We start from the raw sequence: 23,896 nt of genomic DNA, 5'->3' as shown, positions 1-23,896 counted from the left end.
CGACTTTTGCGGAGAGAGATAGATGAAAGGAGGATGGATGCTAAGGGCTAGCAATGTTTATATGGTGTGATGGATGGATGTCCTTGCGTTGGAGAAAAAGCAAGGGAACCGTTGGGAGTTGGAAGAAAGAGAAAGAGAAGACCCAGGAGAAGAGAGGAGGGCGTATAGCGAGCAGGGTACGGTGAGCCATACAATACAAGCAGGCATCAAGGCACAAGGGTCACGAGTGGCGGCCTCGATGAATGGCGGGCAGCTCAGGCATGCACCGTGCGCCGTTCAGGCAACCGTTCGCAACCCAAACGCGGCCGTGTCCAAACGCGCGAGTGAGTCATGTCGATGGAACGGAGAGATGATGGCATAGAAAGGCAACCCAGAAGACCATCCTTGACGGCGGTGCGGAATGCGAGCAGCCGAACGGCAGTCCATCCCGGAAGGTTGGGCACATGAACATATGCAAGGTTGGTGGGCGCATGCGATTGCCGGCAAGGATCCTTTCCCTGAACAGGCAACACGGAAGTCAGAGACGCAGATTGGACTGCTGCACATCCAAGATCCGGCAGCGACTGGGAGCAGCAACTGGAAGCCGCCCAAGCCTCGCGCTAGAATGCGAACCAGGGGGGCCTGGTGGCCGTTTGGGCTACGAATGGCGCATGGTCGACGTACTCTAAGCACCTCTGCACGGCGCACCAGATGGGGATGGAAAGGCGTAAAAATGCAGCACCGCCCCAGCGCTACGCTCGAGCGCGTTTCAAGGGTGAACTTCAAGTAGGAAGTGTAGTCTCCCAGTCCAGGTTGGTGCAGTCGTTCGCCCGTTTAGCTCTAGCGTTAGGGCTGCCACCGAAGAGATGTCCGCCAAGATTCACCACGCTCCACCTTCCAAATCTGGGTGCCATCTTCAATTTGCGAGTGCAGCGCGTTCTATCCACGCGCCTTAAGTTCCTCATATCTATCTGAGTTACAACTCACTCTATCGCAGACTCTACATCACCCTCATTCTCATCGACCACGTTACGCCCCATCCGAGACCTGAAAAACGGTCGCAAACCATCCCCGTTTGCAACTTCCTCAACGCCAGTCGCACCTGCCATCACCCGGGCCTCGCGGCTTCCTCGTTTGTCGTGGAAAGGCGCTACACCTCACCTTGTCCAACATGTGAGTGCACGTGCACGCTTCTGTGCTCATTTTCCTTTCACGTCACTCTCTCATCACTAAACCACCCTCACCTCTCCCTCAACCTCAAGATGGCGCCCCCAGCTGACCTAACATCGAGATCCTCCCACAAAATGGAGTCCTTTGAGAACATTCATTTGGATTTGGGTCCAGCGCCAGGAAAATGCAGGATCGCAGAATCCGGCCTAGGATGGAAGCCGAGCGATGGCGCAGCGTTCACTCTGGACAAGGCGGAGTGCGTCAGCGCGCAGTGGAGCAGAGCCGCGAGAGGGTTTGAGCTGAAGGTGTTTACGCGCAACACGGGTGTCGTACTACTGGATGGCTTCAAGCAAGAGGTGAGTTGACGGTCATACGTCTGCGCATCCCACTGCTAACACAACGCAGAACTTTGAAGCGATACAAAAGTGCTTCAAGATCTGGTACGGGGTGGAGCTGGTCACCAAGGAGATATCTGTGAGGGGATGGAACTGGGGCAAGACTGAGATGGGTCGCCATGAGCTGGCGTTCAACGTTCGCAATCAACCTGCCTTCGAGATCCCCTACGGCGAAATCTCCAACACGAATCTGGCCGGCAAGAATGAGGTGGCGGTGGAGTTTGCGCTACCCGCAGACGGCGAGGAGCCAAGCACCAACGGCGAGGCAAACGGCACCAAGACCAAAGTCAAGAAGATGATGGGAGCGGCGGTGGACCAGCTGACCGAGATGCGATTCTACATCCCCGGCACCGAGACGCGCAAAGGCAAGAATGACGAGGGGCAAGAGGAGGAGGGCAGCGAGCATGAGGAAGAGCACAACGCCGCCAATCTCTTCTACGAAGCTCTTATGGACAAAGCAGAGATTGGCGAGGTGGCGGGAGATGCCTTTGCCACCTTCCTGGACATTCTCCACCTCACACCGCGTGGCCGCTTCGACATCGACCTCTATGAGAAGTCCTTCCGATTGCGCGGCAAGACGTACGACTATAAGATCCCTTATGAGAATGCGAAACGCTTCTTCCTCCTGCCGAAACCGGACGAGACGCATCAATTGCTATGTGTCGGGCTCGATCCGCCGCTTCGCCAGGGCCAGACTCGCTACCCTTTCCTCGTCATGCAATTCAAGAAGGACGAAGAAGTCAACATCGAGCTGAACATGACGGAAGAAGACCTCAACAGCAAGTACGCCGGCAAGCTTCAGCCGCGATACGAAGAGCCGATCGGAAGCGTGGTGGCGAAGCTCTTCCGCGGACTTACCGGGCGTAAACTCACGCAGCCGTCGCACGAGTTCAGCAGCCACCACCAAATGGCCGGGGTGAAGTGCAGCATCAAGGCCAACGAAGGCCACCTCTTCTGCCTGGATCGCGCATTACTGTTTGTCCCAAAGCCCGCCACGTACATCTCATTCGACAACGTCTCTTCCATCACCATGAGCCGAGTGGGCGGGGCTGTTAGTGCCAGCCGCACCTTCGACGTCACGGTGGCGCTGAAGAACGGCGCGGGCGAACACCAGTTCCTGAACGTGAACCGCGAAGAACAACAGCCGCTCGAGAATTTCTTCAAGGCGAAGAACCTCAAGATCAAGAACGAAATGGACGCGGATGGGGCGATGCTCAAGGCCGCGCTGCACGACAACCCCGACCTCGCTAGCAGCGAAGATGAGGATGCCGTCGGCGAGGAACGCGGCTCGGCCGATGAAGATGACGAGAGCGTGGACGAGGACTTCCAGGAGGATTCGGAGAGTGAGGTGGCGGAGGAGTTCGACTCGGACGCCAAGTCCTCCGGCTCGGGCAGTGGGGGAGAGGATGAGGATGGGGATGTCATGGACGAGGACAGCGCGAGTGACACGGAGGCCAAGGTGGAGCGGCCGAAGAAGAAGACGAAGACGGGGAAGTGAGGGTCGGTCTGCGGCGCTTACACCGGGTGCTGGCCTGGCATTCGGCATTGTCACGTCCAGCGAAGTCACAGAATGCATTGCGGTACAAGAGGGAGGCGAATGAACTCCACGCAGCATGGCTTGATGGATCAGCCTGCAGGGTGCTTCGGCGGGGCTATCAGGCTCCGGCGATGCCTCGAAGCGATACTTGGAATGCCGTCGGGACTGAAGAGAGAGTCTAGGAACGTTACGTATGAATCTGACCCCGAGATCCCCGATCCTGATGCAAGACTGGGATACCACTGTACTTCTCAAGATCGTTGACTGCCCTCGCCTATCTATGCCCGTGGTTGTCGTGTAGGGAGACATGATACTCCCGCGCGGCTTATTAAGAACGCCCCATTGACACTGCCGGAAACGTCCGGAGTGGGGCCGCCTCCAAACACTAATCAACGCGCTCGACCACACCAAAAGGCTGCAGGACCCGAGCTGAGTGTTTTGTTGTCAGCTTGAACATGGACGAATCTGACCGTTAACTTCCCGGCACCGTCGACGGCTCTCTCACTCCCGACACTCTCGTGAACTTGGTCGTGAAAGATGGCACACAGGACCGAGGCCGGCGCGCTCTCTCCCTCCGACTCCCATGCTGCGGCAGCTCGCTCGGACAGCGACCAGACCCCAACCAACGCGCCAAAGACTGAAGAGAAGCCGCCGTCTCGACCCAAGCGGATATGGACCGCCCTCGGCCTGGATCCGGTGACTCTGCTGCTGATGTTCAAAGGCTCACTTCCCCCGACCATCGGCATCGCCATCTATCAAGCGAGAGGTGTCCAACAGGTCTACGGCAACACCGGCTATCTCGTCGCCATCACCAGCGTCCTGGCGTTATGCATCATGCCCCGGGGCAAGTTCCTGCAGAATCTCGCCATCAACGTCGTCGCCATCTGCTTGGCATCCGCCGTCAATCTGCTCGCGTTGTTCTGTGTCGTCAAGGCGCGCACTGAAAGCACGCCTCCCGGCCCTCGTTCGACCATCCCGACCTACAATGCCACTGCGAGCACCGTGTGTGCCATATGGCTGATTTTCCAGACATATGTCATCAATGCGGCCCGGGCATCGCGGCCGCAGCTTCAGTTCGCCGTCATCATCTATTCCATCTTCACCATCGTCCTGCTGACATATGGAGTCACGTTTCCGAGTATCGCCGTTGCAACCGCCTTCGTGAAGTCGTTACTGCAAACCTTTCTCACCGGCATGGGCTTGGCCACTGCCGTACACTTTGTCGTGTTTCCATTGAGCTCGCGCACGGTCGTCATGAAGGAGTGGACCGGGTACTTCATGCTCCTCAACGGCTCTCTGAAGGCTCAACTCGGATATATGGCATCGATCGCAGACGTCGACCCGCGGAAACTGCGGGAGGAGCATGAGCGAGCAGATGAACATGCTGCAGCAAAGCAAGGAAAGCACGCCAAACCGCCCAAAAGCCACACGGCGTTGGAAACACCTGCCGCGCTCAAATACCTGGAAGTCCGAAGGAAACTGGTGGAGCTGCACACCAAGATCGAGGGCGACATTGTCCCAGCCAAGCGTGAATTTGCCTTGGGGAAATTGGAGTCGCATGATCTCACCGAGATCTGGAGGCTCTTGAAACAAATCTTCCTTCCTATCTTGGGACTTGGGTCGATGGTCAGCATTCTCGACCAACAAGCCGAAGAACGTGGGTGGGCGCGAGAGGATGGAACGGATGAGGAGAAACTGGCGAGGCATCAACAGCTCGACAATCTACACTTTCTCGTCAGAGAGCTACAAGCCCCTTTCTCGACGCAGGTGGCGAACATCGAACAGGCCATCCAGCATATCATGGTGACTTTGGAGCTAGTCAAGCCGCCGAAGAAAGAAAAACAACCTGATGAGGAAAATGCTGCCGACTCCAGCCCACGTCCGGGTACATCGGCCTTCACAGAAGCATTCAAAACGAAGATTGACGAGTTTTACGCTTCAAAGGAGAAGACGCTGAGAGATTGGTGTCATGAGCACGGCGTCGATCTACCGGATGATTTCTTCCACGGCCCAACGAGCTGGCAACCTCCAGATGATTTACTCAGGGATGAGAGCATGCGTGTGACATATCAGCGGCAACTGTTTTTCACGCTGTATCTGGAATACCTGCTTTGGCGCGTGAGCACCAGCGTGCTGGATCTGATGCTCTATTTGGACAAGAGAAGGCAAGACGGCATCTTCAAGAGAAAGCGGGTCATCTTCCCCGGATCAAAGACATTGTACAAATGGTTCAAGGCGACGTTTGGCCGGGAGGATCTCAGTCATGAAGACTCCTATATCGCCGACTGGGATGTATCCGGGGCCCAGGCGCCTTTCTTGGGCCAAGACTTCGACCGCAAGAAGGATCCGGAGCATCTGCCTCCTCGTAATGCGAGGGAGAAAGTGGGGGACGCTCTTCGGGTTGTCCCTCGCTTCCTAGGGAGCGAAGAGTCACTCCACGGTGCGCGTGTCGCCGCTGCTACCATGAGCGTCGGCGTTATCTGTTACGTCAGTGGTTCACAGTTTTTCTTCCTACGACAGAGATTTCTTTGGGTAAGTGCAGTGCTCTGGTTGAACATGACCTAGCTGATTCTTCCCAGTCCCTCATCATGGTAGCCATCAGCATGACCCGTACTGCTGGTCAAAGTATTATGCAGTTTGGCCTTCGAGTGGTCGGCACAGTCATCGCTACAATCGGCGCCTATATTGTATATTACATTGTCGATGGCAAACCTGCTGGGGTGATTGTTTTTCTGTGGGTGTGGATGTAAGTCCCATTGACGTTTTGCAGCCATGATGAATAACCATCCACCTGCGTGACGAAGCTGACGCGGAGATTCGCAGATTCCTTTCAATGTACATCGTGGTGAAGCATCAGCCGTTTGCCATTGCGGGAATTCTCGCTCTCGTCACCGTCATAATCATCGTTGGCTACGAGCTTCAAGTGCAAGCAGTTGGTGTCAAGGCTGCAGAATCGAACGGCCAGCCGGCCTACCCAGCCTACGTACTGGCGCCGTATCGGCTAGCGACTGTCATAGCAGGCCTCTTCGTTGCTTTGTAAGTCCGTGGCGCTATCGTGGACTGCTCGCCGCTGACAAGCATCTGTGAACAGCATTTGGACCATTTTCCCCTTCCCAGTCTCCGAGAGCACGATCATCCGAAAGGACGTTGCCAGTGCTACATATCTCATGTGTCATTTCTACAGTGAGTTGCCCTGCCCCCTGCATCTAACACACTCCCTGCCGTCGCTGAGTCACTTCTCCGCATAGCTATCGTGCACGAGAGCGTATCAGCTCGGGTTATGAATACCGGAGGCGATATCAATATCAAGGGCACTCATGCATACAATCTTGACAAGGCGCGAGCAAGGGTCTTTGGTCAGCTTCTCTCGCTGCTCACGAGACTGAGGATGAACACGGCCTTTTCAAAATTCCAGGTACAACTAGGTGGACGCTTTCCTCGCCACACCTACGAAGAGTAAGCATCAACCCTCATGGGAGCGTGATCTCGGGCCTGGCTAAACTTTTATAGATTAATAGCTTGCCTTCAACGACTCGCCATATGGATGTCGCTGGCGGCATACACTTCGACGACCTTTCAGCCGCGAGCAAAAGACGGGACACTGACCGAATGGTCCTCCGACTTCCGTACGCTTCCACCCTTATTCTCGCTCCTCACGACAATCTCCCACTAACGAGCCTCTGTCACGCAGGCCAGCTCCTTTCCAAACTCACGGTCAACTCCAACAAAATCACCTCCCTCCTCTCCCTCATGTCCTCCAGCCTGGCCAACGCGCAGCCACTCCCGCCCTACCTCGACATCCCGGAGCCCTTTCAGTTTGTCAAGCTGATAGAGTCAGTGGACAAGGACATCCTCAGCATTCGACACCTCGTGGAGCCGGAATATAGTGCTTTCGCCGTGCTGCAGATTGTGTCGCAGCGCATAAACAACGACCTCGCAAAATTGGTGTCGTGAGTATTTCCGCCCACCAGACTGGATGGGTTACGATCGCTGACGCTTGTTTGCAGACTCACGCAAGATCTCGTGGGCGAGATTGACTTTACGTTCCATGCGCTCAACAACAGCTCCATTCAGTCGATCGCCTCCTCGTCAGAGTCAAGTGACGACAAGGGAAAGGTGCACTGAGTTGATGAATCTGCCTGGCTATGTAAAATTGGACGCTGTTGCGGTCTTGCCGAAATAATTCATCAGATTGTTCTTCTGTCCCGAGTCAATCGCCCCCACCCTCGTCTTTTTGTTCGGGCTACTCTCAGTGTCTTTCTTGGGTGGTTTGACACCGATCTGCATGTTGCACATCAGTTCCTCGAACTCTGCTGCATCGACTATCCCGCCCGACGCTTGTACGTGCCCTATGGAGCAGATCCGCCAGTCAGATTCGTATCACGCGAGGTTTGCGCATTGACGTACCGCGTGCAAAGTCTTCCCCGAGCCGCTCTATCAGAGGCGGTCTGTCAATGTCGCCGCTCTCGACGTTTGCCTCCTCGCCCGTTGGACCGGGCAAACTGGCGTATTCTTTCAACATCGCAATGATATCCACCGGCGGGTCCTTGCTTCTCGCACATCGTGGTATCCGACACGAGAAATTGACTTTTCCGGGAACTGTTCAAGGGATCAGGACGCCACATCCGCGAGCAATACGTTGGAGGGGAGGACTAACGGTAGCCTTCATTCGCAACACAAACCATCTCGAGATTCTTGCTGGTCAAGTGGCCAGCCCAACGAGTTGCAATGATGGGGTGAACCTGGGCCTCGCTTTTGATGCGGAAAACGGCGATGCGGCCGTCTGGAGAGAACTTGGGAGCGGCATGAGTGCAGCGCTCCACTTCCGCGGCTACCTCTTCCCTCGCCTGGAGCAGACGTGGATTTCTGAGGATTGTGCGAGGGTCAGAAGTATCGCAGAGCGCATCCCAAGCCGAGCGGACATCGCGTTGAGCCGTGCGTCTTGGGGCATTGATAAGAGCGACGACATCGTTCAGCACTTTCTTGGAGTAGGTTTTGAAGCACTGCTGCATATTTGGGAATGGAAGTTCCCATTTGATCGTTGTGCCTAGGTCGGCGTGCGTGCTAAAGCGGTCGTTAGCTTGTATACGTGTGGTGCGAACGAGCGTGACGAATCAACCTACCCGACCACGCCCAGCCAGTCACACGTTTCCTCGACTTTTGGATGCAGTGGCTGACAGATCAGGTATGTGAGCAGTGACGATGTGGCAACGGGCGGCGAGTCGCAGGCGGTGACATGGAGGGCATCTTTGGGAAAGCTGGTGTCGGTGGCATGGTGATCTACAGCGGGATGGTGGGTCAGCATTGGGAATCAGGCGGCGTGGAAGTCGTGACGGAAAGGTAGGCTGAGAATTACGATCTATAATGAGAGCGACGTGCTCTTGGTCTACAACCGGGGGGCCGGATCGACTGCCCTGATCGAGGACGAAGATATAACGCGGGCGGTGCAAAGCCATGGCTGCCCTCTCCTCTTCCGTGTGGACAGTATTGCCCTTGGAGAGGAGATGCACGTGGATCTTGTCCGTCGGGAGACCGAGGAGAATGAGAGTATGACGGAGGATTGCGCCAGAGGACAGGCCATCGGCATCTTTGTCGGGAACGATCAGCGTGCTCTCTCCAGCGTCGGCACTAGAGATGGTCAGACAAATGATGTTCGTTCCGGGTTGGGGGAAGAAAGATACCAAGAAAGAATGATGTTCCTGGCCGTCTCAATCTGCGCCTTGGGAGCGGGCCATTGGACTGAGCCATCTTGCTCATGAACTGAAGGAGTGAGGTGGTAATCGGGGACATCGACTCTCTGCCTTTTCACAGCATTTGTCGCTTTGGAAGGGGGGCCTTTTCTTTTGGTGCTCATCTCGCGGAAATGATGCCACGATAATACGAGCTGCGGGGATGGATGGGGAAAGGCGTAGAGTGCTGGCAAAGGACCTCGACCAAGCTTTTGCGCGGATTGGAAACAGAAGACTCTGTTGGCGCGGAGGAGTGTTTTCATGTAAGCTCCGTGATGTGATGCACCAACACCGTGATGATGTACTGGACGTGACCGGCGAGCCTGCTCCAACTGCCTAATTGGGCAAGCAGGGTGAGTTAGGTAATCCGTCGCAACCTGAGGCAACATTTGCGGGGTCTGGGGTTGAACGTGACGACGGGCGAGGTTGAGGCACTTTTCGCCCTCAATCGCGTCGCTTTTTTGCGGGATATCTCGGGTAGAGTGCTCAACGACATCTGGACGATGCCTACCACCAGCTGTTGAGCCGCGTTTCGGATCGCCGGGCGCAGCGCGCATGCAAGACTGATCGACCGAGCCTCACGCCCCGAAGATCCTTGAGTTCCAGACTTTTTCCCCACCACTGACATCAGCCTCACCCGCCCTCCACTTCCCTTCCACACATGCACTCTCAGGCCCCCTTGATCTCTTTACAATCCCATACCCCGGCCTTCACACGCGCGTGCCCGACTCTTGCACCTCGTCAGCCGCATCGGGACTACATTGCGGCTCAAAACATGTCCGAGGTGCGTACTATCCTGTCTTCCACCATCTCCCTTTGCTTTTCACCCGGGGCCCGCTCCGGATGATTCTTCACTTTTTGCCTGCCCGTGCCGCATCTTTGCTTTGACATGGCCTTGATCCCCGCGCGCTTCCTCTGACATCCGTTCACTGACCAATTGGAGCAGGACCAGCGGCCGCATCAACCAGCGACCTCGCCTGCAGCAATCTGACCCGTGCTACCGGAACTACTCTGCTCTCTACGCCGTCTTGGCCGCTTCTTCCAAGCCGAACTTCAGTACATAGACGCTAGCCGTCAGCTGTTCCCTCGCGCCCAGTCCTGTGGCCTGGGAATTGGGCCCGTCGCCATCTGCCTGCTTCGCGTTTGTTTGCATGCGCAGACAACCCCATCCAGGGCTCATTGTACATTATGACAGACCCATTGACGGAATCGGAGCCGCTCGACCCCAACAGAGTGGAGCAGACCAGCGTGCATGAGAGTAACGTGGCCGGCGTCGATGCTCTGGCGCTCAAGAATCAGGCGAACGCCGTGTTGGAACACGCCGCCATCAGTGGCGAGTACAGGAATGCTCCTCCTTCGGACCATACAGACACGGTCCACCCACCATTACATTCCGACGTTCTCAAAGCTCACTCCGAGCGGCGAGAGCAGTCTGGCACGTCCGCGCCTCTGAAGACCCAAACGCAACCGCCCTACGAACCTGCCCCTCTCCAAATCGACACCATCACCACCTCTCCCAACCTTTCCAAACATGTGATTCCCGTGGCAGAGGGTGCGACGGGCACTCTACCGGCGATGCACGCCATGTCACCGATCGAGGGCACGAGCGGATCCCCGCAAGGCGCGAAATTGCCGCCGCTGCACCAGATCACCGGCCAGATGCATGACCCATTGAACGTATTTGCTGAGGTCGCTGCGCAGCAAGACCCTCGCGGCCAAGCTTACGCGCATCACCACAGCCATTCGGTGGGATCGGCTACGTCTCAATCGCCCTTGGCCACGCACCATGCCTACCCTGCTGCACAGCATACACCGCCCGCCCTGCCGTACGCGCATGGCGCACGATCCCCCCCACGAGCCCCGCTAGACCAGCCCTTCTATGGATCCCCACCACAGCACCCTCCTTCGGCCTATTTCGCGCATCGGAGGCCACTGATACCAAGCGATGGTGGAGCGCCGCCACACCCACACCTGCAGCCCTCGCACTCCTCGTCGGGGGAGAGCTTGGGGCATGCAAGCGCGTCCACGACGGATGGGTATAGCACCGCTCGGACCACACCGCCGGCGGTGGCGCAGGCGTCGGATGGCCCGCCTCGAGCCGTCCTCCCTCCACCGCCAGGTATGGGGAGTACACCAGGCTTCAAGTGTGACTATCCAGACTGCAACGCGCCCCCGTTTCAAACGCAATACTTGCTCAGGTATGTACCAAATGGTGATGATCCGACGTGGCTAACGACGAAAACGGCAGCTCTCACCGAAACGTGCACAGCTCTACTCGCAACCATTTCTGTCCATATGAGGGGTGTACACGCGGGGAGGGAGGCAAAGGGTTCAAGCGGAAGAATGAGATGATTCGACATCAGCTCGTGCACAAGAGCCCCGGGTATGTGTGCCCGTTCTGCCCGGATCGAGAGCACAAGTACCCTCGGCCGGACAATTTGCAGAGGTGAGTGGTGTGGCGAGGTCAGACGTGGAGGATGCTGACGGATGACGGTGACAGACACGTGCGCGTGCATCACGTGGACAAGGACCGCGACGATCCGGAGCTGTGGGAAGTGCTTGCGAAACGAAGCGAGGGCAGCGGTAAGGCGAGACGGCGGCGAAATACAGGGACATCTGCTTGAGATCTTCAACGTCAGCAGAGCAGTGCAGTGCATGGGGAAGGCTTGGTCAGCCGCGGATAGGCGCGGGCAGCGGCCTCCATGTTCGTGGTTTGTTAGGCAAGGCAAGGAAAGCAAAGGCGGGATTATGATGAATCAAGTCACACTATCGAGGACAGCCGGGCATGGACATACGCGGATGTGCGTGCGCGTGGAGGTGCACCCGTCTTACGGATCGTCGAGGCTGTGATTACATGTGGCGAGCGGCTGACGAACAGTGAATCAGCCGCAGTGTCTCGTCCGAGAAGGGCGGATAGAGCGTGCAGTCAAAAGGTATACTGAGATTCGCATGTTTCAATGGGAACATGAGGCAATGCAGACAGCTACAGTCACTGGCTTCATCTCGACCTCAGCTGGCGTGGAGGGCAGGCAAAGGCCCAAGTGGGAAGTGGCGGCGCCAAGCGCGGACGTTCTGGGCCTTTCGCGATTGGCAGAGTGGCCCGAGCGTTTCGTGTGGATTCGTGGGGGGCGCGGCCCAGGCTGAGAGGGGCTTGGGACGTGCATGGCGGTGGGATGAGCAGCACACGACGCCCAGGGTCTGGTCTGGCCCAGCTGCATGCCCTGTCCCGTCGCGGGAGGCGTTCGTACCAACCCACACCATCCATATTCTCCCACTCACCCTCTTCTTCCCTCTCTTCTTCCTCCTTCACCACCTTCTTCTTGCTGTCGTTCTGTCCGCCGTTGTCCGAGCAAACGCTCCGGCCCGCAGTGTGCAACACGCTCCGCAACCTGCCCATCTGCACCACCCCGGCCGCCATCCGCCAGAGGTACAGGTACTCCGTGTAGATCCTGGTCCCTGCGCCGCTCCCTCTTGCAGCGATCGACCACACATCGCACTTTCCCCGCGACAGGAAACACAGCAGCCGCCGTTTCGGAGTCGCGGAGGCGTGCCGCGCATCGTCGTCATCCACCACCATCATGTCTATTGCCCCGCCCTGACCACCTCGCCTTCCACCGTCCACGTCCGCCGCAGCATCCACCATTGTTGCCATCACTGTCCCCAGAAGTATTCCCTCGCATCCACCAACATGTCCATGACCCCCTTCGCCCTCGGCGTGCTCGGCGCCGAATCCCTCGCGCGGCGGAGGGACAGCAGCGCCTCGCATTCCCCCGCGGAATCCTCTCCGGCGCATCCGGAGACGCGAACGTCCAGGACAACCCGCCGGACAACGAGCTATCATGCTGCCTTTCAGCCCACCTGCTCCATTGCGACCGACGACCCGCCGTCTTATCCAAGTGCCATCCGACATCCCCCACCGCCACCCCGCAGCATCGGCGGAGAGCCGCTGCCAAAGTACAGCTGCACCGTGTCCGCCGAGGCCAAAGTGCTGCTCCACGTCGAATCGCGAAATCCCTTGCAAATGGCCTCCGACTCGGAATGGAAGGAGGTCGTCGTCGTCGTGCGCGGCACCCTGCTCGCCCTTCATCGACCCAAAGACGCCGGTCCCGGGAGACTGCTGCGAACCTACACCCTCCAGCACGCCGAGCTGGGCCTGGCCACCGACACGGAACACGTCGTACTTCGTCCCCAGACCCGACTAGCCCATCTCATCCCGTCCGCCGCTCGCCAAAGGGCGTGGCAGAGAGATCCAGATCTGTTTCAGCCCGTCCGCCAGCATGTCCTCCGCGTGCGCGCCGAGACCGATCAGCTGGTGCTAGCGTCCTCTTCAGAAGCCCAGATTCATTCTTTGGTTCAAGCCATGAGCGCTGCCATTGACATTGCGCTCCCCATCGACGAGAGAAGCATTCCCAAGCAATGCACCGTGCCGCGCCGCCGGCGACGACAGCCGGCAGCTCCCATCAGTGACCTCAACGACCCCCAGCTCCTTGCCCAACAGGAACGCATCCTCAGAGACATGTATCCTGCCTTTGCCGAGCAGTCAAGGGACGATGGCCAACCCGATACTCCAATCACTCCCGACAATGCCCCGTCCGAAGCGGCACCACCGACGCCCGCTCGTGAAGAAGACGACCTCGATCTGGCGGCCATCAGAGAGGATGCGCCGACGCCTTCGCCATCACCGCTACCACAAGCGGACGGTGAGCCTCGTCCGTCCATGTCAAGACAGGTCACTCCCTCCAGCCCCATCTCTGCCTACTCCAACGACATGATGTATGCCACCTCTCCCGACAACTTCGACGACACGGGCAAATGGGTGCCACCGCACACCCGCACGCCCTTGCAGATCCAACGCTACATCCGCAGGTGCATGCCCGTGCTCTTGGCCGACTCTCCTCGCGCAAGTGACATCCTCATGTATCACGGCAGGCGCGTCAAGATCAACTGGCGCATGGAGTTGCTGGAAACGTGGGAACTTCGACCTCCCAGCTACAAGTCGCATGGCTTCACCCCCGAGCCAGACTCGGAGCGCGAAAGCTCCATTTTGGACATGTTGCCCTCGCCCATGCCAACGCAAGACAGCGGGCCAGCCTCGCCTTCCGTTCATGGAAGCGAGAGCGAAGACCCAATTACGCCTGCAGAGGTGCAAAATGCTACATACAGCCTGGCCAAGGCCAAGTCGGCGGAGCAAGGCTTTCCGTTTGACCGACCGGTCGTCAAGGCGCCCAGCCCGACCCACGGCACGCACATGGACTACCATGGCGTGGTCTTTTGCTTCTGATCAACGACCATTGACATCGTCAGCAATGGAGGGGTACAATAGAGTCTCGATTAGAGATGAGATCTTGGACGATTTCGACGATTTGAACGACAAATGTAGAAGAGCTTTCACGAATCAAACCGCAAGGCTGCGTTTGGCAGTACTTGCTTCAAATAGCTACTCATATGACACGATTATCTTCTTTACACATTCCGGACCCCATCACCATAATATGGAATGACACGGGTTGTTTCAAGGGCACGATGCATTCATCATTTCCATTCATACAGACACGCACACTGCATAAGGTGTGTAGTGATGCTTTGATGGGTGTAGTGAGGATTACTCATCGCGAAGCTCGCATCTGCACCTTCGCCGGGCCTCGGTCGAACAGGGTTCAGTAATAATCATCACGTCGGTGTCGGTGTCGGCCGGGAGGTCGAGGTATTGATACAGGCCGCCGGCAGGGCATGAACTCGCTGTCTCATTCTTCCACCCATACCCTTTCCTGAACACGCATCCATCCAAATGGGAAAGCAAGTTGCACTCGTCGTCGGCGCCAGTCGTGAGTCCATGGACCAAAGCCTCCCACCCCTCGACCTTTGTTTGACATGAGACCGCACAGGGGGCATTGGTCGTCAAGTCGCCATTGACCTTGCGAAAAACGGCTATGCTGGTAAGACTAGACTTGTGTCATCAGATCCGAGTAGCTTGCCTGCGCTGACCACGGCCGTCAGTGGTGATTGCGGGCAAGACGACATCAGATGCCTCCAAATGCTCTCCGTTTCCTCCGAATCCCAATAGCCAGCAATCGACAATCAATACCGTGGTCAGTCCATCATGCCCTTTCCCTCGCCTGCCCAGAACGACGTTCATTCTCTCTCCGATAGGCCCGCGAGATCACCGAAGCAGGTGGCCAAGCTTTACCCGTGCAGGTCGATGTGCGGCATTACGAAGAGGTCCAATCCATGGTCCAGCAGACCATCGACAAATACGGCCGACTTGATGTCTTGGTCTGTAAGTAGTGCCTGTGCTGCGACCGATCTCGCCATCTCAAGCACTCATTGACACAATGCCGATGTCAGACAATAGCGGAGCCATCTGGTGGGCGAGCGTCGAGAAGACGCCCATGAAGCGCTTCCAGCTCATGCAGCGCATCAATCCGGAAGGTACGCGCTGAACTGTATCACTACAATGGCCACCGCCCGCTCCGTCCGAGATGTTAACTTGTCACCACCACCACCGTAGGTCTGTACGGCACTGTGCAAGCCTGTCTTCCCCACTTCTACAAGAACGGTGGCAAAGGGAAAGGGCGGATCGTTGTGATCAGCCCTCCAATCTATAGCAGATTTTTGAAGGGCAAAACTGCATACGCAATGGGAAAGGTGAGACTGCCACAAGCAACAGCTCGCCTAGCCATACTGACTTTTCCAGTTCGGCAGTACGTCTCGCGAGAAGGCAATGTCGCATAGAAGCATTGGCATGCGGAAAGCGTCGGGGTCATGCTAACGTCAAGGCAGTGTCGGCTCTAACGATAGGTCTCGCGGTCGATTTTCAACGTGAAGAGCGAACGGACATGGCCATCACCAGCTTGTGGCCAGCTGCTGTGCGTCGAAAGCCCGATTGCTACGCATTCGAGAGACTGACCAGTGCCACAGGCCATTGATTCAGCAGCGACGCAAGGCGAGGAAGTCACTCGCTCGGAGCTGCGAAAGCCCACCATCTTTTCCGATGCCATCTTGGCAATCATTGACGCCCCAACCAAAGACGTCAGCGGACGCACGGTCCTAGACGAAGACTTTTTGCGGGAACGAGGACAGACGGACTTCTCGCAGTACGACCTCGTCAAAGGTGCAACGGTGCGCAGGATCATGCCAGCAAAGCTACCCGACCTCAATGTTGCGGAGCAAGATGACGAGGGCAGGCGGGTAGATAGCACGAAGTTGAGGGCTAGCAAGCTGTGATACGAAGCGCGATGTCGTTGTGTTACAAGAGATGTATGTACTCGTTCGACTGCGCGAGCTTGTACAAGTTGCCGGACAACGTCACCCATGCACCGATCCAACCAAGTTTCGTCATTAGATGATTCTTCATACACCGCTCCACAAGATAACGAGAGCACAGGATGCTTGAGTACTTACTAACAAACAAGAGTCCGTGGTAGGACGAGCTCTACATGTGACCGGTGAAGGGCGCCAAGAGCAACGTCATGCACTCCCGTCACTCACAGCCTCATCTTCCTTCCCACCCTGCTTGTGCACCCACACCGCATCGCTCCACACATGTTTGCTCCCCGGACACTGTGAAGCATGCACCAAGGACAGTGTACATCAGAACGCCCACTCTTCACTCGCAGTTCAGACCACTATCTCTACACAGGAGTCCTAGTTCATCCCACCCAACGGCCATAAAGCTCCCCGAGCCTTGTCACTCGACCAGCAGACATGGATGAGAAACTCTTCAAAATCGAGCTCCACGCTCTGCAACAGCATCTCGCGGACATGACACGTCGACGCTATTCAGATGTGCCTCGGTTTTTAGATCCTTTCGCCTCTCAGCCGGAGAAGGTGGACGCTCCATTGCCCGTGATGGCAGCTAAATCGAGCCCTCTTGGCCCCCTCTATGACCTTCCTCAAGTCTGCAATAACACCGCTGAGCATTCGCATACAGCGGCAGACCGCTCGAAGCCCGCGTCTGCTCCGTTGGACGTCATCGCGCGCCAAATCTTCCAGCTTCAGGCCAGTGTCTCCGAGCTGGAGGACAGGTTCGATGCACTGGATCCGAATCGCTTCACTCCTCCCGCCAGCATGAATGATAATGAGTGCACGAGCCCTCGCCAGGAACCGACAGCAACGTCCAGTACGGGCACTGCGAGCACTGAGCAATCCCCATCTCTCGTGGCGCCAAATGGACAACGGCCTTTCCTGGAGCAGCCTTCGGAGACAGGCCCGACAAACAATACATCGGAAATGCCAGCTGAGATTTCCCCTCCGCTCTTCCCTTCTCCAGCCAGATCAGCGGGCAGCATGGGTTTCAGAGACAGCGAAATCGTGCGCCTAGCTGAGCAACTCAGGACTGCTCAAGCGCGCTTGGAGACCGCCGAAACACAGATCGCTGACCAAGCCCGATGGATCAGCTTCGCAGAGCAGGATCGACTTCTTTCGTGGCAAAACCAGAAACGTCAGTCCTGCCAAATCAGCGAATTAGAAGTGACGATACTTCCGCATCACATGCTTCCCCAACGATATGGAATGCAGACTGGTGGCCTCATCAGCAATTTCGCAACGGTGCCAAATCCTTCACAAGGCTGGTACCACGGTCCAACTGCGCAGCCCGGGTACTCCGCCTGGACGCCACCCTATGAGGACTACGCGCTCAAGTGCGAGGAGCTGAAGAAGGAAATCTCACAACGTGAAGACGAAACCCAATACTGGGAGGATCTTTGTGAGGAGAAAGACGCGTTGATTTTCGATCAGCGGCTCATCATCTCACGCAGCGAAGCCGAAAACCAGACGCTGCACCGTGAAATCGCAAGGCTGCAGGATGTCAAGGGCCACATGCCACGTCGGGCTGGGCGAGCAGCCGGCAAGCAGCGGAACGAGAGTATTGTACGTCAGACATTGTCGGACTCGGCGGGCACGACAGTGCGAGCATTCTCGCCCCCGAGCGTGCGGAGCTACCACCCGCATCGCCATGCCACTACGGCACGAAAGGACTACACCACGGGAGCCCCCTTCTTCCCTCGCTACTGGTACGAAACCGGCGATCGAGAACCATCATACCCAGCTTACCCAGCATCAGAGTCGGATGGAGAAATTGGCAGTCAGGCCAGCCCACTGCTGAGCAGTGCATCGACCGCCGACTCGTCGTCAGACTGGAGCAGGAGTCGACCAAAGCCTCTGCCGCAATCACTGCCATCAAACACATATGGCGATCGAGCAGTCATGCAAGATACAGAAGCTCTTCATGGACGGCGCAGCCGTCAGCGAGCTCGCTCCCCAATCCCACACCGGAACCATGTGGCCCCTCACATACCATTCCACTCGATCAGACGTGTCGCTTCCCCGTTGTCGACGGGTGCCTTGGCTGCGCGCAGGCCACGGGCCGGATATGCCTCGCCGCGACCAGTTCGTGCGCGGAAGTGGCAGGCATACGCCGAATCGGACGACGGGCGTGGAGGAGTGTGACGTGGGCCGGTGTCGCCAGCGCAGCCGCAGCTAGAGGAACGCAATTTGACGCAGCTTTGGGCATCATTTGCGCGGCAACGGTCCCTTCCTACACGTCTCCCCCCTTTTCACGCGTGATGACAACATGCAGCGACGTTGCAATATGCGAGGCGGCGTTCGGGGGATTTCTTCTTCTTCGCTAGCTTCGGGCATTTTCCCCACGGGCCACCCCTGCCCCTTCACTTCCGACGAATGACGTACCCTGCACAACGGCCGCCGGCTACTTTAATTAATCATTGCCTATGCTCACTCACCTTTCGTTTCAGGCCCCGTTCAGGCCTCCCTTTCCTGTGCTCGCCAGGCCTTAGAAGGTCTCACCTTGTCGACAAAGATGCCGTCAAGCTACATCGACGACTCTCCTCCGCGCTCCAGGACTTCCGATGATAAGGCCGACCGAGCACCCCCTCGATCGCGTGATGTCAGCGGAGGGGACGATGACTACGGTCGACGTCGCGCACCGCCTCCACGCGACCGGAGATCAGGCGGTGATCGCTCCTCCGACCGTCCTCGACCCCGCCGAGGCTACGACTCCGAGGAGGATGCGCGCCGAAAGCCGTCTCCACGCGACGACGCGTCGGGCCGTGGATCCGGTCGGGGCTCTGGACCGAGACGCGAATCGCCACGGGCGCCCGTAAGTCGCGAGAAAGACAAGTACGATGACGGGTATAAGCCGCGCCGCCGGCCAGCGGGAGACGACTACGACGATCCTCCTCCGCCGCGACGCAGCCAAAGCGATCGATATCCGCCGGAAAAGGAGGCGCTCCCGCCGCGCAAAGATACGGTTCGGGACTACGCGCGCGACAACGATGCCCGCCCGAGGGATAGCAAGTACGGCGATCGCGAGCGCGACCGTGATCGTGATCGTGAAGCCAAGCCGAGGCGAAGACGGTCTCCAAGAGACGATCGAGACCGCGGGTATCGCAGCGACGGACGCGATGACCACCGCCGCAGGGACAAAGAGCGACGAGAGCGTGATCGTGATCGAGACCGAGACCGGGATCGGGGGCATCGGAAGAGTGACCGAGCGCGGAGTGCAGATCATGGCAGCGGTCGCAGGGACCGAGAGAGGGATCGTGGGGAGAAGAGAGGAGGCGGCGGAGCCAAGGACATTATGGAGAAGGGGAAGACGCACTGGAAGACGGTCGAGCCGGTTGCTAAGCCGCTGCTGGGAGCCCTGGCAAAGGCCTACCTGGATGGAGGCGGGCGTGCTTAGGGGAGGCGAGAGTCTTACATGTGGATGCGTTTCATTTTGTTTGTCGTGGTGTTTTTCAGCAGCTCTATACTCCCTCTGTTCTTTTTGTGTGATGAATTGAAATGTCACTGCTCTCTAAACCGCCTGTCCATCTGCACACCAATGAGGTGGCTCCTCGCTCATTCTAGTGGTAAGCAGACTGTTGTGCAATCGACAGACCTCTATCCACACGGGCCTGTCATCTAGTGTGTCATGCATGCCAACCATCCAGATCGCGATACACATACCATGTTCCCTTCCATTCATTTGAGATCATTTGACCACGTCTTTACTCATGATAACATAATCAACCTTGACAACCTTTCCCCTTGTCCTGCGGTCCTCAGGAGACGAGGCATCAACAGCATACCCCCGACCCTCATAAAATGCCCGAGCCTTCTCATTACTGCAAAAGCATGTCAACATGATCTTCTCCACGCCAACCTCCGCCGCCACACTCTCGGCAATCGACATCAGATGCGCCCCGAGCCCGACGCCGCGCCATGTCGCAGCCAGGTGAACCTCGTAGACATAGACCACCGGCACACTCGGGGTGGAGTCGTGCGTGAGCATGAAGCTGAGGAAGCCTTGGATTGCTTGAGTTTCGTCGGATGCATTGTGGACGAGGAGGTAGCGCATCTCGGCTTCCTTCATCTCACGCTTCTTGCGTCTCGGATGCCAGCCCCAGCTGCTTGCTTCGTAGTCATGCCGGCTCGTGGTGTCGATGAGATGCAAACAGGCGTCCAGCTCGTCGTTCGTCAACTGCGAGGATGCTTTGAATGTGATGTTGAGTCTGGTATCGTCTCGAGTGGAGTAAATGAGTCGTTCGCTCTTGATATAGAGACTTTGGAATTCTTGAGCTGGTCGAGAATTCGCGGCATCGATCAAGGCGTCGCTCGCGGCCTTGGACTTCTTTGACCGACTCGCATCGTCGGTGGTTGTTGAATGGTGCTCCCCGTTTGCTTCGACGGTATTCCGTTTTGGCATTCCTCCGTCCACAGAATGCGGCGTGAAGTACTGAGTTGTTGATGTGTCGGTCGCGCTAAGAAACGAAGGAGAACTTCGCTCTCGCTTTCGGCTTCGTCTTGGTTTCTACAATTGCATTACCACTCCAATCTCCTCGCATCGTCGACACTTTCCGCAACGCAAAGTACATCGCAGGGAAGAATCAAAGAGTCTCTCGCAGTCCGGAGCCAATGCGCATGCGCAGCCATGGCATGATGCGCTCGCTACGGCTCTACGCCACCTTCTCGCGGGCCAGGTCACTCAAAGACAAAGGGCCAGTTCTCACCCTCGAACAGGTACGTCCTACATGTAATCGTTATCAACTACATTACGATCTAATGTATTTCAACAGTTCCTGCAAAAGCAACGAGTCCTCGGATTCTGGAGGGAGATAATGCGAGAGGTGCATAGTAAGGCCTCTCCGGACCTTCGTGTGTCCAGTACTCCGACAGGGTGGAGATTGACGATGATCCTACAGAGATCCCGCCGTCGTCGACTCGGCAGGAGATGCGAGAGTTTGCCCGGACGGAATTCGAGAGGAATCGGCATCTCAAGGACCTGGTAAGTTCTCCCGCCAGGAGTTGCTCGGCAAGCTGAGCAGTGTTGATGTGTTCACCAGGATCATATCCGATATCTTGTTGCAGTAAGTCGTTTGGGAGAAATTGCGTGGTCGGCGGCTTTTGACACGATCGATAGACGGGAAAGACTCAGCTGGACAGCATGAGACGTTATGTGGAACAGATTGCTCGGTGAGGTGGGCACATCATACCACAACGGTTTGATACTTCGCTCGCAGACGGAATGGCAACGAAATGGCAACAGAAGCAGACACGTGGCCGGAACTCGCATTCCAATACTACCAAGTTGCCGTCTGCATACACTATCGTGCATCATAAAAGCAATCACAGTAAGCTCAAAAGCCGCAGCATCAAGAGAATGTCATGCTTGCTTCGTTTCACTCTCTTCACCCTCCACATCCGCATGCCTCCTTCGCCATGGAAGCCCGGCCCAGACTTGTATGGTCACAATCACTGGGCAGTGACGTACGCGCCAATGGCTGCCAGACAATTAGCATTGATCAAAGAGTGCATCAGGGACAAGGATCACTCACGGCAGGGGTTGTAGTCCTGAAAGTAGTTCAGAGACGCTGCTCCAACTGCCGACATCGAGAAGGCAATCTTCTCCCCAGCTGCACAGCCGTTCGGGCATTGTCCGATATGCGTCGCGGTGCCTGGCTTGAGCTCGAAGTTGCCGAAGTTGTAGACGACTTCGGGGGCATTGGCGGAGGTAGTCTCCTGTAGAAAAGACAGTCAGTGGGTGATCAACTCCCATTGCCAAGGGGAAGGCTGACCTCAGTAGCTGCACCCTTGAGGAAGGCAAAGTTGAACATGCCTGGGGAGTACGTGTAGGCAGACGTCTCGAGCTGGTCCTGTGTCGGGAAGAGGAACTCAATCGAGCATTCTTTGCCGGCGTAGGAAGCGGGGATGTCGAAGTTGAAGATCGTTGAGATCGTGCCCGAAGCCGTGCCGTTGAACTGAGTGCCATAGGCCTTGTCGGGCTCGGCAGAGTTGACCGTGACGATGAGGTGCGGGAATTGCCAGCTTCCGGTCAGCTCAGCAGGGCATGCTGCCGGTGTAGGTGTTGGTGTTGGGGTGGTGGCTGGCGGGGGAGCCGGGCATTCAGCGTGACAGCTGTCGGCTTCCTGGAAGGAGGTGAGCAGGACCGTCAGCAAGTCTTGGAAATGCGGGCTTGCTCGGCCAACGTACCAGCCAGATGGCCACACAGCCAGGCTCGTTCTTGATGGGCTCCTCGTAGATGTTGTAGCCGCCGTTTTGGCCGGTGGGACAGGCCCAGAAGGTGTCCTGGCCGCATCGTCAGCACGTAGTTGCCCGGGTATGCTGTCGTCCCAGTCTCTACTCACCTGTCCATGGTACGAGATGGTTCCGTTGCAGCTGATCGAGAAGCCGGTGGTAGCATTCGCTCCAGTGTCGCATTGGTACTGGGTAGTGGGCGGGGTGAAGATGCAGCCACGGCCTTGGCCATCCACGAAGCCTATGCTGCGGTCAGCCGGCAGCCGGTGAGTAGAATGATCAAGAATGACGCTCACCTCCGTCGGCACCGAGGCAGTACTGTCCGGTGGGCAAGCTGTGGTCTCCGATGCGGTTCTGACCGTCACTGAGTTGCCCAACTAGGCCGCCAGGTCCGCCATAGGCGGTGATAGAGGTGCAGCTGTCGAATGACGGTGAGCTCAGGCGAGGGGGATAAAGGGAAGGTAGGGTGTCTTACCAGCTTTCTGTACGGGCCACGAGAGCCTGTGAGCCGACTGCCAGGGCGAGAAGAGCAACGGTCGCCTTCATGTTGTCTTGGTGGAGCAAGAGTTGGTGAGTGTTGTGTTGATGTTGGGTTCTGTAGACGGGGTGCTCAGCTCACGATGACGGTGACGGTGATGGTAAGGCTGGATGGACTCACATTGCTGTTGGGGATGTGATGATATTCGAGTTGTGCAGAGTGCAAATGGTATGTGGATGAGTGCTTTGCGGTTGGATGTGATGTTTTGAGGAGAGAGAGGAAGAAGAGAAGGACGAAGGAGATTAATAAAGCAACGTAACAACAACCCCTTCGCGACTGCCATCACAGCTCTGCTCATCCCACTTGCCTCGTGATCATGGTCCAAGGCCGAGATGAGGAGAGAGTCGAGTTGCGTTGCCGCTTGCCATGCCATCCATCCTGCCTTCCGGAGGAACCGAGGACGTCATTGCATCTACATACCCTTCTTGCGCACCTGCCGTGCATGCACGTTGTCCAGGCTGCGTGGATCCGGCAGGAACGGATCTGTTGGATGGAGCATCGGAATGCAAGAACATGTATGTAGTGCGTCGGTTGAGGCAAGTGGTGTGTGGGCAGGAGGAGGGAGCTATTGAACTTACCGCTCGCGCTTCCCCGCGAGCATCTCCACGCGTTGCCACAACGTGATTCACCCGGCAGCAGCGTCATAAACCCCTCAACTGTGCACAAAACGGGCGCGTGGTCTGCTGGGAGTACTGTACTGCATGTTCCGTTCCAAGCGAGTGGAAGAGCTAGCTGCGTATAGAAGTGCGTGGGCCCGAAGGTTTGTCAATATATTCGTAGCACCTTCCGAGCAGCTTCTCCCACCTTTGTGCTTCCTGAAAGAGTAGACTACATCGAGCTTGCGTGCCGGCAATGCCGATGTTGGAGAATGAACCGGCGACGTGGACCACTGATGCAGCACGTCCTGGGCGTATGGGGGTGCTTGGATGACGTTCGTTGGAGAGTAAACATTTGTGTGCGACGGAAAAGTCCTGTCGGGGTTGAGGCATCTTTGGATGGGAGTCTGTCCGAATGC

General features: G+C 57.1%; 10 protein-coding genes across 10 annotated transcripts; 7 read left to right on the top strand and 3 right to left on the bottom strand.

The window, feature by feature from the left end:
* Nucleotides 1-1,241: 1,241 nt before the first annotated feature.
* Nucleotides 1,242-3,042, top strand: BDY17DRAFT_321438 (uncharacterized protein; the record flags this gene model as incomplete). Its single annotated transcript, XM_033736625.1, has 2 exons — nucleotides 1,242-1,505; nucleotides 1,555-3,042. The coding sequence occupies 2 exons, from the start codon at nucleotides 1,242-1,244 to the stop codon at nucleotides 3,040-3,042; spliced, it is 1,752 nt and encodes a 583-aa protein (XP_033593231.1).
* Nucleotides 3,043-3,488: 446 nt separating this feature from the next.
* On the top strand, nucleotides 3,489-7,371 carry BDY17DRAFT_83666 (uncharacterized protein). Its single transcript, XM_033738751.1, has 8 exons — nucleotides 3,489-5,613; nucleotides 5,661-5,827; nucleotides 5,905-6,117; nucleotides 6,173-6,264; nucleotides 6,330-6,537; nucleotides 6,592-6,707; nucleotides 6,773-7,031; nucleotides 7,089-7,371. Exons 1-8 carry the CDS (start codon nucleotides 3,619-3,621, stop codon nucleotides 7,204-7,206), a joined length of 3,168 nt encoding a protein of 1,055 aa, XP_033593230.1. The 5' UTR covers nucleotides 3,489-3,618; the 3' UTR covers nucleotides 7,207-7,371.
* BDY17DRAFT_246356 (uncharacterized protein) lies at nucleotides 7,225-8,935 on the bottom strand (the record flags this gene model as incomplete). The annotated part of the gene is made up of 6 exons (XM_033730721.1): nucleotides 7,225-7,430; nucleotides 7,489-7,680; nucleotides 7,739-8,145; nucleotides 8,205-8,361; nucleotides 8,438-8,709; nucleotides 8,763-8,935. 6 exons carry the CDS (start codon nucleotides 8,933-8,935, stop codon nucleotides 7,225-7,227), a joined length of 1,407 nt encoding a protein of 468 aa, XP_033593229.1.
* Nucleotides 8,936-9,762: 827 nt separating this feature from the next.
* BDY17DRAFT_83739 (uncharacterized protein) lies at nucleotides 9,763-11,605 on the top strand. The gene is made up of 3 exons (XM_033738752.1): nucleotides 9,763-11,008; nucleotides 11,059-11,256; nucleotides 11,311-11,605. Exons 1-3 carry the CDS (start codon nucleotides 9,999-10,001, stop codon nucleotides 11,432-11,434), a joined length of 1,332 nt encoding a protein of 443 aa, XP_033593228.1. The 5' UTR covers nucleotides 9,763-9,998; the 3' UTR covers nucleotides 11,435-11,605.
* Nucleotides 11,606-12,606: 1,001 nt separating this feature from the next.
* Nucleotides 12,607-13,953, top strand: BDY17DRAFT_241281 (uncharacterized protein; the record flags this gene model as incomplete). The annotated part of the gene is made up of 1 exon (XM_033730373.1): nucleotides 12,607-13,953. A coding segment is annotated over one exon (1,347 nt), but the record flags the coding sequence as incomplete, so codon positions are not given.
* A 645-nt stretch (nucleotides 13,954-14,598) lies between these two features.
* On the top strand, nucleotides 14,599-16,034 carry BDY17DRAFT_321433 (short chain dehydrogenase; the record flags this gene model as incomplete). Its single annotated transcript, XM_033736624.1, has 9 exons — nucleotides 14,599-14,635; nucleotides 14,696-14,746; nucleotides 14,808-14,899; nucleotides 14,961-15,087; nucleotides 15,156-15,239; nucleotides 15,319-15,455; nucleotides 15,505-15,511; nucleotides 15,591-15,676; nucleotides 15,729-16,034. 9 exons carry the CDS (start codon nucleotides 14,599-14,601, stop codon nucleotides 16,032-16,034), a joined length of 927 nt encoding a protein of 308 aa, XP_033593226.1.
* Nucleotides 16,035-16,514: 480 nt separating this feature from the next.
* BDY17DRAFT_321432 (uncharacterized protein) lies at nucleotides 16,515-19,509 on the top strand (the record flags this gene model as incomplete). The annotated part of the gene is made up of 2 exons (XM_033736623.1): nucleotides 16,515-17,821; nucleotides 18,669-19,509. The coding sequence occupies 2 exons, from the start codon at nucleotides 16,515-16,517 to the stop codon at nucleotides 19,507-19,509; spliced, it is 2,148 nt and encodes a 715-aa protein (XP_033593225.1).
* Nucleotides 19,510-19,599: 90 nt separating this feature from the next.
* BDY17DRAFT_291855 (acyl-CoA N-acyltransferase) lies at nucleotides 19,600-20,556 on the bottom strand. Its single transcript, XM_033732727.1, has one exon. The coding sequence runs from the start codon at nucleotides 20,512-20,514 to the stop codon at nucleotides 19,801-19,803; it is 714 nt and encodes a 237-aa protein (XP_033593224.1). The 5' UTR covers nucleotides 20,515-20,556; the 3' UTR covers nucleotides 19,600-19,800.
* Nucleotides 20,557-20,747: 191 nt separating this feature from the next.
* Nucleotides 20,748-21,285, top strand: BDY17DRAFT_321430 (uncharacterized protein; the record flags this gene model as incomplete). The annotated part of the gene is made up of 5 exons (XM_033736622.1): nucleotides 20,748-20,828; nucleotides 20,885-20,942; nucleotides 21,011-21,093; nucleotides 21,152-21,175; nucleotides 21,229-21,285. The coding sequence occupies 5 exons, from the start codon at nucleotides 20,748-20,750 to the stop codon at nucleotides 21,283-21,285; spliced, it is 303 nt and encodes a 100-aa protein (XP_033593223.1).
* A 35-nt stretch (nucleotides 21,286-21,320) lies between these two features.
* BDY17DRAFT_83591 (ubiquitin 3 binding protein But2 C-terminal domain-containing protein) lies at nucleotides 21,321-23,099 on the bottom strand. The gene is made up of 8 exons (XM_033738750.1): nucleotides 23,002-23,099; nucleotides 22,819-22,938; nucleotides 22,640-22,761; nucleotides 22,454-22,584; nucleotides 22,299-22,394; nucleotides 21,884-22,234; nucleotides 21,644-21,827; nucleotides 21,321-21,589 (listed from the first exon to the last, which is right to left on the bottom strand). The coding sequence occupies exons 2-8, from the start codon at nucleotides 22,887-22,889 to the stop codon at nucleotides 21,561-21,563; spliced, it is 984 nt and encodes a 327-aa protein (XP_033593222.1). The 5' UTR covers nucleotides 22,890-22,938; nucleotides 23,002-23,099; the 3' UTR covers nucleotides 21,321-21,560.
* Between the last annotated feature and the right edge of the window lie 797 nt (nucleotides 23,100-23,896).

Source organism: Neohortaea acidophila, assembly GCF_010093505.1.
Source record: "Neohortaea acidophila strain CBS 113389 unplaced genomic scaffold BDY17scaffold_2, whole genome shotgun sequence".
Classification (NCBI taxonomy): Eukaryota; Fungi; Ascomycota; class Dothideomycetes; order Mycosphaerellales; family Teratosphaeriaceae; genus Neohortaea; species Neohortaea acidophila.
This window is presented reverse-complemented; position numbering and strand designations above follow the sequence as displayed.

Bases quoted from the DNA above. Each gene is read 5' to 3' on its own strand.
- BDY17DRAFT_83666 (XM_033738751.1), top strand. From the start codon at position 3,619: ATGGCACACAGGACCGAGGCCGGCGCGCTCTCTCCCTCCGACTCCCAT. The intron at 6,118-6,172 runs GTAAGTCCGTGG...ATCTGTGAACAG, and splicing joins GCAGGCCTCTTCGTTGCTTT to CATTTGGACCATTTTCCCCT. The intron at 6,708-6,772 runs GTACGCTTCCAC...TCTGTCACGCAG, and splicing joins CGAATGGTCCTCCGACTTCC to GCCAGCTCCTTTCCAAACTC.
- BDY17DRAFT_83739 (XM_033738752.1), top strand. From the start codon at position 9,999: ATGACAGACCCATTGACGGAATCGGAGCCGCTCGACCCCAACAGAGTG. The intron at 11,009-11,058 runs GTATGTACCAAA...CGAAAACGGCAG, and splicing joins CAAACGCAATACTTGCTCAG to CTCTCACCGAAACGTGCACA. The intron at 11,257-11,310 runs GTGAGTGGTGTG...TGACGGTGACAG, and splicing joins CGGCCGGACAATTTGCAGAG to ACACGTGCGCGTGCATCACG.
- BDY17DRAFT_291855 (XM_033732727.1), bottom strand. From the start codon at position 20,514: ATGCCAAAACGGAATACCGTCGAAGCAAACGGGGAGCACCATTCAACA.
- BDY17DRAFT_83591 (XM_033738750.1), bottom strand. From the start codon at position 22,889: ATGAAGGCGACCGTTGCTCTTCTCGCCCTGGCAGTCGGCTCACAGGCT. The intron at 22,585-22,639 runs GTGAGCGTCATT...ACCGCAGCATAG, and splicing joins CTGCCTCGGTGCCGACGGAG to GCTTCGTGGATGGCCAAGGC. The intron at 22,235-22,298 runs GTACGTTGGCCG...ACCTCCTTCCAG, and splicing joins GCTGTGTGGCCATCTGGCTG to GAAGCCGACAGCTGTCACGC.